The sequence below is a fragment of the Drosophila nasuta genome, chromosome 2L (assembly GCF_023558535.2).
Source record: "Drosophila nasuta strain 15112-1781.00 chromosome 2L, ASM2355853v1, whole genome shotgun sequence".
In the NCBI taxonomy this organism is placed as follows: Eukaryota; Metazoa; Arthropoda; class Insecta; order Diptera; family Drosophilidae; genus Drosophila; species Drosophila nasuta.
The window spans coordinates 16,208,322-16,223,057 of record NC_083455.1 but is presented as its reverse complement, the minus strand read 5'-3'; the positions used below and the strand labels follow the sequence as shown (position 1 = coordinate 16,223,057).

The following is a 14,736-nucleotide window of genomic DNA, read 5'->3' as shown; positions in this document are numbered from 1 at the left end:
GACTCTTTATTTCACTGCTCGATAATAATCGAAGTGCCTCGATAATTTATCGTTGGCTAAACAGTACTCTTTGAGCTTAACAGCGCGTAGACTGCCAACATAACATTGTGATAGTAATAGTGTAGCAGCTGTATATACGTTTGCATATTTCTCGTGTGCAAATAGTTTAGAAATTTTAGACTTGAAAAATAAAATTCAATTTTATTACTGCGATCTGATATTTAATTATTAATTGATTAATTCAAGTAGCTTGCATGTGGCAGGAGCATGTAACAGGAATACAAATCATATAACATGAATATGTTAAGTTAACATCCACATTACATATTAAATCCTCTTTGCGCAAAAGTACAAATCGATGCGTCGTCGGAAATTTAGTGGCACTTAAATTCGGTTAAAAATGTTATAAACAACGGTGAGTGACTTGATTATTTTACTTTATTTCGCCATAGAAGGTCACGCATCATGTGGCACATAAGTGTTTTATGTGTGCAAACACATAATCAAATGTATTTCTTCGATTTGTATTGAGCGTGTGTGGTTGTGTGTGTGCTGCAAAAAAACGGCTGCTTGATACCACAAAGGGTGAAATAAACACAAAACCAAGTACATAATGCTCAATAGGCAAACTTCTTCAGCTGTTGAAATTTTATGATGTTATGCAGATGGTAGTCTCTCGCATTCAATATGTTAGTTAAGCGAATGTGACACTTGAAAGCCACTCGACGAGATCAAGGTGAAGACGCAGACGCTTGGAGCGCATTTCTAATTTTTATTTCCCTACGAATAATTATCTTGTATATTATTTTCACCTGAGTGTGTGTGCTTGTGTGCGTGTATCTTCGTGTCTCTGCAAACATATGCATGAATATGTTTGTATGTATGTTTTTGTGTACGCTCGCCTTTGCTCATTAGCGGCATTTTGGACGTCATTCAGCCAGAAACAAACACAGCAACACACGCACGCACACGGATATGTTTGGTGCGTATGTGTTAAAAGTCTGATTGTAATTATATATTCATATATGTATGTACATATGTAAGTTATGTACATAGTCTGTTATTCTATGAACTGGAGCTCGGCTTGGGTAGCGAATAAGATTGCAAGTGTAATTATGGTTATGTAACGTTGTTTTTCCTATGTGTAAATCAGACACATCAACGAGCATCAACGACCCTTACCTCCTCTTCATCTTGTTAAGAGTGCATCATATGATAATCATATATCTCTATTTAAGAACTGCTTTCAAATGGAATTCATTTTATCTTCAGTTTATGTTCTGCGTGTCTTAATTTAATTATTGTTCTTTTTGTGTCTTTTTTACTTTATTTTTGTTGGTCTCTCACTTTTTTGCATTTGTTGCGACTTTCTTCTGATTCTTTATCTGCTTTAACCTATTTGTTTTGATTTTTCTGCACTTTTTTTGTTGTTGAGCTTTCTTTTGTGTTGACATGTATTTAGAATATATAATTATTTGATCGCCTTTTAGATACTTTTTTATTGTGGTGGTATTGAAAGCCACAAAATACATACAAATACGATATCTCAACAATTGATTAATGGGCACTCATTATTAATTACAATTGATTCCATCTTGAGCGCTGTATTGTTGTCATGAGCTTATATTATTATGTCTATTATTACATATTGCTATACTGCTATATAGCCTGCACATATCAATATCAATTCAATTTATTGCATTAAAATTGTTTCCTTAGAGAGAGAATTTCAATGAAAGTCTAAAAAGTTCGTTGAATTTTGTTTATGCAAATTAGTCGCTCAGTTTAAAATGTATCTTAATGAAGCTTGACGAAGGTGTGCATTATTGTAGTATGTATTTCCTGTGTTTAAACTCGTTTTATTTATTTACTTGAGCATATATCTGTTATAGGAATAATCAGTGAAAATATCGCAAACTTGGTTATTCTTATTGCTTTTATGTCATTCATATCAACAGAATAATGCACAAAATAGCTATTTAATGCAAGTTTTCTTTAGAAATACTTAGTTTCTAGTATTATAATTTATTTATAAAAAAAAATGAAATTTCAATTTTTATTTGAAAAGTTAAAAGTAAGAATTATAATATAAAATTGATTTTCTTCTTAATTGCAAACCCTAATAACTCGTTATTTATAAAGATTTTAAAAATCCAAGACAAAACTAGACTAGGGCTAAAGAGTATTTAATATTCGTTTTGTTGAATTTCCCTTTTGGCGTTATAATATTCGAGTTGTTTGCCTCCTTGATACTATATTATTCAAATGGAAGGAGCTTTTCTCTTAGTACCTGCAATGTGGACAAAACGAATGTGCATGTTATTTATTTAATTCGGACAAATACTATTGATTTTACTAGTAATACAAAAGGTTTTTGGGCCAGATGGACAGGAAAGAGTCCAAAAGTTTCCCCCCAACAAAAAAGGAACGAAACTGTTTTGTCCACTCAAAGCGCAACTCTAATCGATAATGGTTTTGTCACTTGTCTCTTTTTCCAGGTATACTATGCGAGCATACGATGAGACACATCATATTATGCCATATAAGTTATTGAGATTGCATACGGAAAAATGGAAGCAATATCCAAGATCTCCTTGATATTTGCTGCATTGCTAATTTATAGTGTTGCAGTCGAAGGTGGTTGCATTTCCGCCTACAGCGAGCGGACAACAACATTTCAACCACAACAGAGCAAAGGATCACCAACAACAACATCAACAACAACGACGACACGCACATGGCAGGAGCACGAATTCTCGCTGTTGGGCTACAAATTCCATTTGCCATTCGTGGGCCATGCAGTGGACCTGGATGTGGATGATAGTGACAGTGGGCTGGACGATAGCTGGTTGCTGGATAAAACCGGAACACAACAGCAGTACACCAGCCAAGAGCAAGATGTGGACCATGAGCTGGATGACATTGGCCAAATCGATGCAGCTAGCAATGTGCTAAAGTTGCGCTGTCAAAATGTCAGCATTGCTGCCATAAATGCTGAATTGTTGCGCCAGCGTGACATCAACTATGAGCATCTCTCGCTGCTCCACGTTGAAGACACGTCCAGCAGCAGCACTTTCCTTCAGCTGCAGCAATACGAGAGCATGCGTCAGTTCAAGTGGATCGATAGTCATCTGCAGGATGCGACACTGCAGCGTCTCTTTGCCCAGCAGACACAACGTTTCGAGTCTGTGGAGACGCTCGACTTTAGCGAGAATGAAGTGAGCTGCACATTGTGGGCTCAGCCACAGGCGATGCGTCGCCTCAAAGTGCTGCGGCTCAGTGGCAATCGTCTGGCAAACAATTGCGTTCTGGCCGAACTCCAGTACATGAATCATCTGCTTGAACTGCACATGGATCGCAATGCACTCCAAGCGTTGCCCGCCCACTTTCTGCATCAGCTGAGCGAGCTGAGGCTGCTTAATCTCAGCCACAATGCATTGAGCGAGTTGCCGCGCAATACCTTTGAGGGCGCCTTGAAGCTGGAGTGGCTGCATTTGTCGCACAATCGACTGAGCATCTTGCCCTTTCAGTTGTTCCAAACGGCACGCGATCTACGTTTGCTCGACCTGAGCAACAATCGTCTGCTCTCCTTTCCCGACAACTTTTTCGCACCAAACAGTCAGCTGCGCAATTTGCAGCTGCAGCGCAATCAACTGCAATCGATTGGCAAGCATAGTTTGTACAATCTGCGAGAGTTGCGGCATTTGGATTTGTCACAGAATGAACTGGGCAGCATTGATCGCAAGGCGTTCGAGTCGCTGGAAAATCTGCTAGTGCTCAATGTGTCCAGCAACAAGCTAACGCTGCTGTCCTCTATCATCTTCCAGCCACTGCATATGCTGCGTCAATTGGATCTCAGTCGCAATCACTTCAAGCAACTGCCCAGCGGTCTGTTTCAGACCCAGCGTAAACTGATCTTGCTGCGCATCGATGGGACGCCGCTGGAGCAGCTGCCCAACTGGATATCACGCAACGAGGAGCATGTGGATGCGCAGATCCTGCAGCGATTGCGCTATCTTTCCATGCAGGGGAACACAAAGCTCACCGAGCTGCCACCCACAATGTTTGCAAACGCACGCAATTTGCGTGAACTAGTGTTGGCCGACAACAGTCTCCTCAAGCTGCCAGCGCTGATTGGCAGCCTTTCGCGTCTGCAGCGACTCAATGTGCGTGGAAATCGCCTAGCTACGCTGCCCGAGAGTCTCAAGGAGCTGCGTCAGCTGCACTATTTAAATATACTGGGCAATGAGTATCAATGCGATTGCTCCATGTATTGGCTATCGGGCTGGTTGAACAATTCGAGCACCTCATTGCATCGCCAGCCGCCAGCGAACAGTGTGAGCTTGGACTCGTCTGAGAACATAGATAATCAGATCGATGCGCTCAAGTGCCAGTATGGTTATCCGGGGGATGCCTTGCGTGTGCTCAGTAATCTCAACTGCAGCGTGCCCGTTGTGGTGCAATCCTCCGAGCCCAAAATGCATCGACTACATGCCACGGCCAAACTAGAGTGCATGGTCTATGGCAGTCCCACGCCGGACATTATCTGGGTGAGTCTACGGATGAAGTTGCTTTGGGGAAATTTTTATTAATCTATGTTGCTTGCAGGTGACGCCAAGGCACAAGATATTGCGGCATCATGCAGACCCAGATAAGAGGCCTATCATCATCAACAGCGACAAGGAGCATCAGCCTAGCAAGTTTGAGCTCTTTGCTCTCACGGATGAAACAAATCCGCAGGCACTGAATATAAACATAAGCAGGCAAAAGAGCATTGTGGGACAACGCGTGGTGCTCATCGAGAATGGTTCGCTGCTGGTGCACAATATCTCACGGGGCGACAGCGGACTCTACACCTGCTACGCCTTCAATGTGATGGGCAATGCCTCGGCGGGCATCAGGTAAGCTGTGTTTATAAATGGACACAACGTTAATTAATAAACTTTTGTTTTGTGACAGGCTTTACATCGATCCCATTGTGTTTTATCGCGTCAAGATTGAGAGTCTGCTGGCGGGCACAGCGCTAGCCACAGCTTTTCTGCTGCTCACGCTGATGGTGCAAGGATTGCGCAGCTGCTTAACCAAACTGGGCGTCTGTGAGCGTCTCTCATGCTGTGCGAATCGCAACAAGAAGTCTCCACGTTCGCGACAGATTTACGCTATGCTCGACAGTATCGAAAGCTACAAGAGCCAGCAGCTGGAACGTCTGCGCGAGAATTATGCTCAGCAAGTGCATCGCATAAGGGAGAATTGTGCGCAGCAGGTTGAGTGGATACAGAGCAGCTACACCACACAGGCCAAGCACATTAAGGAGTTCCGTGACATGGGCTCCAATCATTTGACGGCACTCAAGGATCAATACTACGATCAGGTGAAGAAGGTGCGCGATTATTCCACCGGCCAATTGAGCTGGGTGCGCGAGAACTATGTCTTCCAGCGTAACAAGATCAGGAAGTTCAGTGCCCATCAGGTGCTGCGTCTTCGCGAGGGTTACAAGTATCAGCAACAGTCGCTCAATAAGGTTCTGGAGAATCTACCCAGCTTCTACTTTGAGAACTGTCGCGGTCGTTGCGAGGAGGACATTGTAGAGGGTAAACTACTGTGAAATATATACATGAAATTTAAAATTACAAATTTATTTACTGTTTCAAGTAGATATAGACTGCTACTTCAAGGGCCAAATGGAGAAGGAGCTGCACATACAGAAGATCAAGTCGTGTCTGATGGCCGCCAACAATTCGGCCAGCAAAACTTCCGTCTACTACACGCCACCAGATGACGATGCACTGCACAGTTCGCATTTGCACCTGCAAACCACACCCATTCACATCAACTACATTGATGAGAATCTGGATCGTCAGAAGTTCGAGCTAAACGACTTTAAAATGGATCCGCAACTGCTGCTTTTCAACTCATCGAGATTATACGTAAACCCCGAGGGGGCCAGCAGTAGTCAGCAGGCAGCTGCAGCTATGGCGGCCGCATCGTTGTTAGCTTGCAGCATTGAGGATAACAATCAAAGTGTGCAACAACTGATGGCTGCACAAGACGCCAGCGGCAACAGCCACCACCCCCTGGAGATGAATGAACTGAAGGACTCGAACGATGTGAAAAATTCGAAATCGTGTCCTGCTATTTATAAGGTATCCAAGCAGCGAGATGGCAGCACGCTGCATGAGTTTCTCACCACGGATGGCGGTGATATGATGCGTCTCAATCCCGTGGATGAAACGTCGCTCACGAGCAAGGAACTGCAGCTGCCCAAGGAGAAGCTAAACATCATAGTGGATGATTGCGGCAAGGCCTCGCTGCAACAGTTGGAGCCGGAGACGGATTTATCATTTGACTCCAACAGTGATAATGACACGCTGTCTAGTACTGAATCCAACTCCAACTATAAGTCGGCCAATGCTACAATCTCTGCAAAAAAAAAACTTAGATTTTTTTTTTTAATAATTAAAAGTAAAAACAATTCATTTTGCAAGGAAAGAGAAAAATCATTACGAAGAGAAATGACGCTAAACTACAATAAATTGATCCAAGTTAATGTTATTTGTAAAATGAAAAGGCATCAAAACAATAATTACGTTTAGAATTAATTAGTGAAACTTAATGAATTCAAATGCTGAATATCAAATGAAAAAAGTGCATCAACAAAAAAAAGAATGAAAAAAGTCATACGATTTAAATAGTAGAAAAAAAACATAAGAAATTGAAATTGAAAAAGGTATCATTAACTATGTCAATAATACTTGAAAAGCCCCTATTTGTGATTTCATCTATAACGTGAAGCGATTTATTTATAGAGACCGCATCAAATCTTCATATACATATAGTCAGGCATATTTTAAAAAGGACAAACAAATTTTATTCAAATTCTAAAAACGCAAATAAAGCAACAAAAAAAAGTAATTGTATAATTCAAAAGAAAGTGTGGTTAAATGCCAAAACAAGTATTGTGCGCTCATTTATTTAAGTCTCTATATGACCAATTGTTAGCTATAATTAGTGTATTTAGACATTCGGACACTCGGGCTGCTTAAGAACCTCAATAGCACACGGGCTTCCATCGATTTTGCATGGTTCCGACTCGGTATCCACCTCACTTAACTCGTAATCGCATTCGCATGGGAAGCATTCCATCTCGCCCTCGAGCTCGTCCTCACCTTCCTCGCCCTCGCCATAGAAACTCACCTGTTCGTGGCTAACAACACTTGGCTCGGTGGTTATCGAGCAGACAGATAGTTCGGAGTCGGAGATGGGTATTGGCACTGGCTCCTGTGGCAGCAGCGAATAATCGTAGACAGCAATCTCCTGTGCAATCCATATAGTTGGTTTCATTTCAACCACTTCACCTTCACCCTCGAGCTCAAGATTCGTCTCCTCCTCGCCCTCGCCCTCCTCAGACGGCTGCATGGCACGGAAATTATAATCGCCTGGCAAAAAGAAACCCAACAGCATATAGCGGTTGTCAAAGCTGAACACAGCCGGTCCAGTGGGATACAACACATCCCAGATGCCATGCAGTATGGTGCACTTGTCATCGTTGCCAATATACAACTCAAATGGGCCCAAACGCACATTGGAGTTCCAGGTGGACTTCAAACGCACCGACATGCAACAGTTGTCCTTCTCGGTTTTGAAACTATAGATGCCCACGCCATGACGTTGTCCCTTATACCAGTCCCCCGAATAGGTGTCTCCACTGGCATAGTTGTAGCGCCCCTTGCCATGCTTCAGATGCTTGCGCCAGTTGCCTTCGTAAACGGACCCATCCGGATAAATAAAGATACCGCGACCACAGCGCACACCACAGCGATACTGTCCATAGTAACGAGCACCGCTCTTGAAGACATACAGTCCAATGCCATGGCGACGACCCTTGCGATAGTTGCCATCGTACTGATCTCCATTGGGAAGAATAGCCCAGCCACGTCCATGACGCTGGCCATCGGCATTGCGGCCACCGATGTACTTCTGCAGACGGATGGAGGAACATGAGAGTACAAGATTTAATATGCTTTAAGGCTGCACCTACACCAATCTTGGGACCCTCGTCCTCCTCGTCGGGAAACGATAGCTCAGACTCATCGGATAGATCGGAAATGCTCATAATGTATGTTCTATATATAATTTACTTTCGTCGTTTATTTTTGGAGAGAATATAATTTCGTACTTAAATTACTTTTCAGGGGGAACTGTGTAATATATTGAGTTCAACAATCGAAAGCCAATTCAAGGCTTGCTTTGATTACCTTTCCGTTGCATAGAAATAATTGGCCAACGGATAGCGTATGAAAAGCGCCAGCAATGTGGACAACACCTGGAATCCCATCAGCATTTGTGTCGCCACACGCTCGTGCACTGGCCCAAAGATAACGAGCACAAAGTTGATTAGCGTTAAGTTGTTTGTCACAATCCGGCCATCTGCGTGTTCCTGCCAGCTGACCAGCCGTAATGTGCGCAGCACTTTGACCATGAGACGTCCGAGACTATTTAGCTCATCCAATCGGAATTCCGTAGTGCTTATATGTAGCAAATCCGATTTCTGATCATATTTCGGTAGCCGATGCCTTGGACAGGGCACAAAGTGAAAAAGTTGCGGCGTTGAGTACAAAAAGTTTAAGATCTGCGGCAGAAAGAAGAGCAACAGCGTCTTGCTAAAGTGACCCAAGATGCCCACGACAGCAAAGGTCATGCCGGCAAAATAGCAATATGTGTCGCCCACAAACACCTGCGACGGATATCTGTAAGGAAAAAATACAATTTGAATTTCAAAAAGTTCGTTAAATTAAATTATGGGCACATTGCGCTTTTGGGAAGGCCATACTGTAAAAAACAAGTTGGCCCGTTTGGTTAATATGTTTGGCACAGTTAAAAGAGTGGTGCAATTACAAGATAACTTGTTCATAACAGTTTAATTTGTGCTTAACTAAAATAAATATATTAGTAGAAACGTGTCAGCAGAAAGAATAATAAAGTGTATATCGCTTCTAAGTTCAAATGGCTGTCAAAGCGCAATGCCCATCCGGAGGACAACAACAGATGGCAGTCAACAGCTGTGCTTTATCGAGAGGACAATCGACAGCTGTGCGGTTTATCGAGAGGACAACGGCCTATGGCAATCGACAGCTGTGTGCATGTAGTGGGCGCAGCAGCAATGTGTAAAATGTGGGTGTGTTAGCCTGCGAAAAACGCAGAAACTGAAAAGTCTAGTAAATTAAAAATACAAGTAAAATGTACTTTGTGTAGTCAATTAAACGTACAATGGCTCGGAGCATGGGATTAAACCAGACAGCGGCTAGTGGGAACAGCCGTCGGGCTATAACCAAAAAACTAGTGCTCTGGTCAGTGCTGATAGTGCAAGTGGGCTTTATTGGCTGCATTTGGCTGCTCCAAATGAATCGCAGCCAGCTGCTGCAGCAGCAGAATGGCAGTGCAACAGACCCCCAGGAGTCGGGACGTGTGCATTTCGTGCGGAACGCAAGGAATACAAAGAAACAGGGACAGCAGGTGCAGCAGCATTGCGTGCAGCGCGATAACATTAATCGATATCAAGAGGATTTTTATCAAATGAAAAGCGATAACCGTTTGAATCGAAGCGCGGACTATGCACTGCCCGCTTACATTGAACTAGAGCTAGCGCCAGCCTTTTGGTGTTATAAAGAAGGCACGGTGAATGAAACAACGAGGGATCGAGATTATTTGATGGCACAGCCGCAATGCAACTGCGAAAGTGGCTGGCATGGACGTGACTGCGGCCAGCCGGAGATAATTTGGCGAGCTTTAATGACACACAGTCGAGCAAGTAAACGTGGTGGCCACGAAGCGCCACTTAAGCTGCACGAGGCCAATCCAACGTCAATAAAGCGATTGTATTATATGCTGAGCTTGGGCGACTGGGAGCATATCAACATGGAGCTGCTGCAGCTGCAGCTGCGCACACTCATCGAGGTAGTGGACTTTTTTCTCATCTACTACTACGAACGGGACAGCAGCAAGGACCAACTAAAGCAGCGTCGCCTACAGCGACAACTGAACTCTCTGATCAGCTCAAATTATGTGCTGTACCAATGCAGCAAAGCAACTGGTCAGCAAAACTGCAGCGGGGCTGCGGCATTTGCCCATTTCCGGCAGCAACTGTGGTCACTTTGCAGCGTGCAGCTGCAGACGACGGATCTGCTGCTCGTTGGTAACCGCGAGTCAATCTTTGCACCCACTGCACTCAAGTTCCTCAAGTACTATGCCACCGATGTGTTGCCATTGCGCTTTAGACTTAAGCACAACGTCTACGGCTTCTATTGGCAGCATGGACAACGCACACGCCTTAGTGGCGTCATCAGTTCCTTGGTGCATCTGCATGCTGCACAACTGGATCCGCAGCATCTGGAAAAACATGCGATCTACACGCTGGGCGATCTCAATCATTACGGCGGCTGGAGCTGTGAGCTATGCATGTCGCCGGAGCAAATTGTGAACTGGCTGCAGCAGAGTGGCATAAAAGTGCAATTGCCCAACAAAACGAGAAGCGCTCGCATCGATGCCAACTATGTGCAGCAATTGATGGGTGCTGGTGTCCTCTTGGAGGATGGTAGCACCCAGTTGCTGCGACTGAGGCCGCAGAGCGAGAAATACTTTGCACCCGATGTGGCGCAACAGCACAGCAATCAATTTGGTCAATTGCTGTACAATCTGTATGATGTGAACGATGTGCAGGAGGATGACGACTAGTAGAATAGACTAAGGGGACTAATATTAAGACTCGACTCTAAGTAATAAGCCTCTAATTGTTCCCCACTTTTGATTAAATTTGTATTCGAAATTTAGTGTATCAATTTACTACATTTATTATTATTATTGAAAACTTACGAAAGAACTAAAGTTTATTGTAATTTCAATAAAAATAATAAATATAGTAACTCAGCATATAGACAGACAGGGCGACAGGACGGAGCAAGGGAAGACAGCGACGCCATCTGTGATAATAAACTAAACTAAACTAGATATTGAATCAGTCAAGGAATTTGTTATCGTACATTTAGTTTAGTTCAATTCGAATTCTAAAACATGTTGTATGTGCATTCTTATCAAAACTTCAATTCATTATGAACGCATTATTAAATATTTAAATATATCAAATCTGTAAGATCTCAACGATGTGCAGCAGGATAAAGACTAAAATGGAGGACTAGTATTGTAAGACTCGATTAAATAATAAGCCTTTACGCTCTCTTCCACTAAAACTGCATCGCTTTTTGATTGAAATTGAATTCGAAATTTAGTAAACTCAGTATGCAGACAGGCGGACAGACAGGGCGACAGAATAGATGGATTAGAAGGACGATAGTGACGCCATCTGTGATAATAAACTAAACTAAACTAGATATGGATTTGCAAGGAAATCATTCAAAGAATTTGTTATCGTACATTTAGTTTAGTTCAATTCGAATACATGTTGTAAGCATTCTTGTCAAACTTTAATTCATTTGTGAGAATATTATTAAATATTAAAATAAACATATGAACAAACAACAACAACTCACCTATTGAACTTCCACAAAGCCAGTGAGGTGGCCAAAAATGGCAGCATAAAATGTATGGAGAACTGATGCGATTCCACTTGGTGACCCAGGGATAGCTCGATGAAATTGAAGAGCAAAACGGAGCCGGCAATGATGAGCGATTGACCAACTTCTAGACCATTGATACCAGCGAGTATATTGATGGCATTGGTGCAGAACACAGCCAAACTGCCCATAAACACATAGTAAAATATTCCTGAAAATTAGAATTAAAAAATATTTACATAGATGAGCAGATGCAAGGGAAATATGCTATAATTGATGATTTAAAATGCCGCTTACCAATATTAACGGATGTACCAAACAGAGCACGAGCAAAGTTGGGCATCATGACGGTAGTGGAATTGTAGTTGACATAGTATACCATCAAAAGCGGTAACGTTGCTATCGTGGGTAGGAGGAGCTTGTGACGCCAGCGTAGATCAAGCACATCGTCGGCAAAGCCAAGAAATATCATGCAGCATATCGACAATAAGGCGGCAATGAGTTCCACGAACTGAAAACAAAACACATAAATTGATTAGACATGCTACATATCTTAAGATGAGTCATCAGTTAACCAACCTTATCATGGGGAAATGTTAATGGTTTGCCGCCTGTAACTGCATCCGTGGCGGCATTTTCATCGAATGTAAACGGTATTGGGATGAACAGAAATATGGAGATAAGAAAGACGCAGCCTATAATTACGCCATAGGATTCGGGTCTGCAAAAATTAAGATGTAGACAGTTTCTAGACAATATTACGAACTGTATACTAACACTTGCGGCTTGTCCTTTTTGCAGAGATCACGACCAAACAAGTTGGCCTTGATGAACATGTCACGCAAGCGGGGGATCATGCGCACCGTCATCAGGTATGCGCCCGCCGAGATCGCCGCATTTACGGCAATCGCTATCGTGGACATCTTTTTGGTAAGTGACTCCTCGATGTAGTTACACTAATTAAATTAATGTCGCTATTCGTTGCGTATTCAAAATACTGCAACTGGGGCGAATCGTTCTAGTTGTTACCAAAGTGCACAGAGGTTATATAGTTATCTATCACGCGAGCATAATGCCGTAGAAGAAAATTGCGGCGAGGAAAAGTACACGCCAATTATACGGGTAAAGACAATAACAAACACAGCTGATTAAGAAGTGCCCAATTAGAATGTTATCGATAACGACTGTTCAACGCATCAAAAGCTATATCGAACTGTTGTTCAACTTACATGTAATCGATAACGACAATTAAATATTGGCGCTCATTCAAAACTGAAATGTGTACTTATATATTTATTTAATATCAGCACTTGGTGACTGTTTACAAAGCCTACATCCCATTTATACAGATTTAAATAATAAACATAACAAAATACTTTTCAATGTCATTTCGAGATTGCTCCAGTTCGGTTGTCCCCGCTATCGCTCCCGAAAAAATGGAAACGCCTTTTGCAGTTCCCCCTTCGTCTTGCAGCCTTCCACCTGAGGTAGTGTCTCCACAATATTGAGCAAATATATTTGCAATTGCTGTCGTCGTTCCTCCACAAATACAAGATTCATATTGCCAAAATGCTTCTTGGGCGGAAACTCAATGGAACTAATGTTGGGATGAGTGCGCAGCAACGATTTATGCAATTTATTAAATTCATTGTAACGTCGAAAGAGCGTCCAATGCTCTAACTGCTGGCGCATTGTGATATGGATTTCGTAAACATAATGCGAGCCCGAGCGCTGCGTCTTCACGAGTTTCACCTGTGGAATGGTTATCAAAAAGTTGGAACAAAACGATGAGGCCGGATCGATGCCAGTTTCATTAAACTGTTTGGTTAAGCGACGAACCAATTGACGATTCTGTCGCGTCAATTCGGCAACGCGTGTCTCAAGCAATGCACACTTTTCATTCAAACGCATCACTTGGTCCTCCAATACAGCTGTATGTTGACTGTTGCTAGCTCCATTCGCCGAAGACGATGACTTGCTCCACTGCGATGAAGTGTCACTGCGATCTTCAAAGAGTTCCTGATCCGTAACTGTCGTTGTTGTGTCCGAACTCGTAGGATACACATCGGGTAGCGGAGTCTTAAGAAATTCGAGCTCTGGTTCGATGGGATCACATGGTATTGTTACACGTTCCATTTGTGTGCTGTGTTCCAGCTGCAACTCATGCTCGACTGCATCTTTTGATATGATTTGCTGCACTTCGAGCATTTCGCGCGGACTCAGCGCACCCAACAGATCCTCGGTGGATGTTGCACACACAATTGGTCGTTCCACCGCAGATGCTGTGCGCCCTGTTTTTCGAAGAGATACTGGAACAGGTGGGGATGAGTATATGATGGGTTCCTCTTTGACCACATTAACTGCTTGCGACGACTGACGTTTGGCTGCGTTAAGTTCGGGATTCTCAACATTGAGGGCAAAGAGCACATCTTGGAGACTGCCAATAATGTCGGGCAGTTGCTTGGCCGCCTCCTCATTGAGCAGCAGTGACCAAGGAGTGTAGTAGCGTTGAATTTGCGACTCATCACTCAGCCATGTAAGCAGATGACTGTGTAGTCGCTTCTCATTGAGCGTAGCACGGATGAAGGCACGACCACGTCCATGCTTGGTCCATATCTGTTTCAGGCCTTCGTAGCGCTGTCGTTCGTGTGGCGTTAAGTGCGATTGACAGAAATCCCAGAATGTGTTTTCTCCCCCGCTGCCTCCTGCTCCACCTCCTCCATTGCCATTGCTACCCAAAACAATTTCGTGCATATTTTGGAAGAGCGTAACGGCAGACAGCGAAACATTCAAAGATTGACGCAGACCATATGCGAAGGTTTCTTCCAGAGCTTCACACAATTCCTGTACAACATCGTCACGCTCGGTGGCCAATTCACGTTTCCCACTATAATTTTGACTTGTTTGTTGCGCAGTTTGCTGCAGGCGTCGAAATATGTCCTCGCGACGTTGTCCGAAAGTGCTGCCGTTTAACGCGGCACGAATTGGATCTGGCAATGCACTTTCTGGCATTATTTTCTCCAATTTACGCACAATGTTTACTATTGCTTGTTATTGTTTCTACACTATTTATTTTTCTTTGCATTGTTTGTAATGTAATGAATGATACATTGAAAAACGTCACTGAGATTCAGAGTCGTAAAATGTAAATCGAAATCGATATTATCAT

General features: G+C 43.1%; 5 protein-coding genes across 5 annotated transcripts; 2 read left to right on the top strand and 3 right to left on the bottom strand.

Annotated features, from left to right (window-relative positions):
* The first annotated feature begins 140 nt into the window (after positions 1 to 140).
* LOC132788388 (uncharacterized) lies at positions 141 to 7,432 on the top strand. Its single transcript, XM_060795813.1, has 5 exons — positions 141 to 415; positions 2,499 to 4,550; positions 4,609 to 4,901; positions 4,960 to 5,591; positions 5,656 to 7,432. Exons 2-5 carry the CDS (start codon positions 2,571 to 2,573, stop codon positions 6,591 to 6,593), a joined length of 3,843 nt encoding a protein of 1,280 aa, XP_060651796.1. The 5' UTR covers positions 141 to 415; positions 2,499 to 2,570; the 3' UTR covers positions 6,594 to 7,432.
* On the bottom strand, positions 6,933 to 8,182 carry LOC132788553 (radial spoke head 1 homolog). The gene is made up of 2 exons (XM_060796030.1): positions 8,039 to 8,182; positions 6,933 to 7,977 (listed from the first exon to the last, which is right to left on the bottom strand). Exons 1-2 carry the CDS (start codon positions 8,111 to 8,113, stop codon positions 7,015 to 7,017), a joined length of 1,038 nt encoding a protein of 345 aa, XP_060652013.1. The 5' UTR covers positions 8,114 to 8,182; the 3' UTR covers positions 6,933 to 7,014.
* On the bottom strand, positions 8,129 to 12,490 carry LOC132788522 (UDP-N-acetylglucosamine--dolichyl-phosphate N-acetylglucosaminephosphotransferase). The gene is made up of 5 exons (XM_060795984.1): positions 12,345 to 12,490; positions 12,147 to 12,288; positions 11,865 to 12,078; positions 11,544 to 11,778; positions 8,129 to 8,747 (listed from the first exon to the last, which is right to left on the bottom strand). The coding sequence occupies exons 1-5, from the start codon at positions 12,488 to 12,490 to the stop codon at positions 8,252 to 8,254; spliced, it is 1,233 nt and encodes a 410-aa protein (XP_060651967.1). The 3' UTR covers positions 8,129 to 8,251.
* LOC132788492 (beta-1,4-mannosyl-glycoprotein 4-beta-N-acetylglucosaminyltransferase) lies at positions 8,929 to 11,550 on the top strand. The gene has a single exon (XM_060795935.1). The coding sequence runs from the start codon at positions 9,268 to 9,270 to the stop codon at positions 10,729 to 10,731; it is 1,464 nt and encodes a 487-aa protein (XP_060651918.1). The 5' UTR covers positions 8,929 to 9,267; the 3' UTR covers positions 10,732 to 11,550.
* Positions 12,491 to 12,845: 355 nt separating the features above from the next.
* LOC132788482 (sorting nexin-29) lies at positions 12,846 to 14,710 on the bottom strand. Its single transcript, XM_060795923.1, has one exon. The coding sequence runs from the start codon at positions 14,577 to 14,579 to the stop codon at positions 12,987 to 12,989; it is 1,593 nt and encodes a 530-aa protein (XP_060651906.1). The 5' UTR covers positions 14,580 to 14,710; the 3' UTR covers positions 12,846 to 12,986.
* Between the last annotated feature and the right edge of the window lie 26 nt (positions 14,711 to 14,736).

Bases quoted from the DNA above. Each gene is read 5' to 3' on its own strand.
- LOC132788388 (XM_060795813.1), top strand. From the start codon at position 2,571: ATGGAAGCAATATCCAAGATCTCCTTGATATTTGCTGCATTGCTAATT. The intron at 4,551-4,608 runs GTGAGTCTACGG...TGTTGCTTGCAG, and splicing joins CCACGCCGGACATTATCTGG to GTGACGCCAAGGCACAAGAT. The intron at 5,592-5,655 runs GTAAACTACTGT...TGTTTCAAGTAG, and splicing joins CGAGGAGGACATTGTAGAGG to ATATAGACTGCTACTTCAAG.
- LOC132788553 (XM_060796030.1), bottom strand. From the start codon at position 8,113: ATGAGCATTTCCGATCTATCCGATGAGTCTGAGCTATCGTTTCCCGAC. The intron at 7,978-8,038 runs GTAGGTGCAGCC...ATCCGTCTGCAG, and splicing joins ACGAGGGTCCCAAGATTGGT to AAGTACATCGGTGGCCGCAA.
- LOC132788492 (XM_060795935.1), top strand. From the start codon at position 9,268: ATGGCTCGGAGCATGGGATTAAACCAGACAGCGGCTAGTGGGAACAGC.
- LOC132788522 (XM_060795984.1), bottom strand. From the start codon at position 12,490: ATGTCCACGATAGCGATTGCCGTAAATGCGGCGATCTCGGCGGGCGCA. The intron at 11,779-11,864 runs GTAAGCGGCATT...TCTAATTTTCAG, and splicing joins TGGTACATCCGTTAATATTG to GAATATTTTACTATGTGTTT. The intron at 8,748-11,543 runs GTGAGTTGTTGT...TTTTCCTTACAG, and splicing joins GCTTTGTGGAAGTTCAATAG to ATATCCGTCGCAGGTGTTTG.
- LOC132788482 (XM_060795923.1), bottom strand. From the start codon at position 14,579: ATGCCAGAAAGTGCATTGCCAGATCCAATTCGTGCCGCGTTAAACGGC.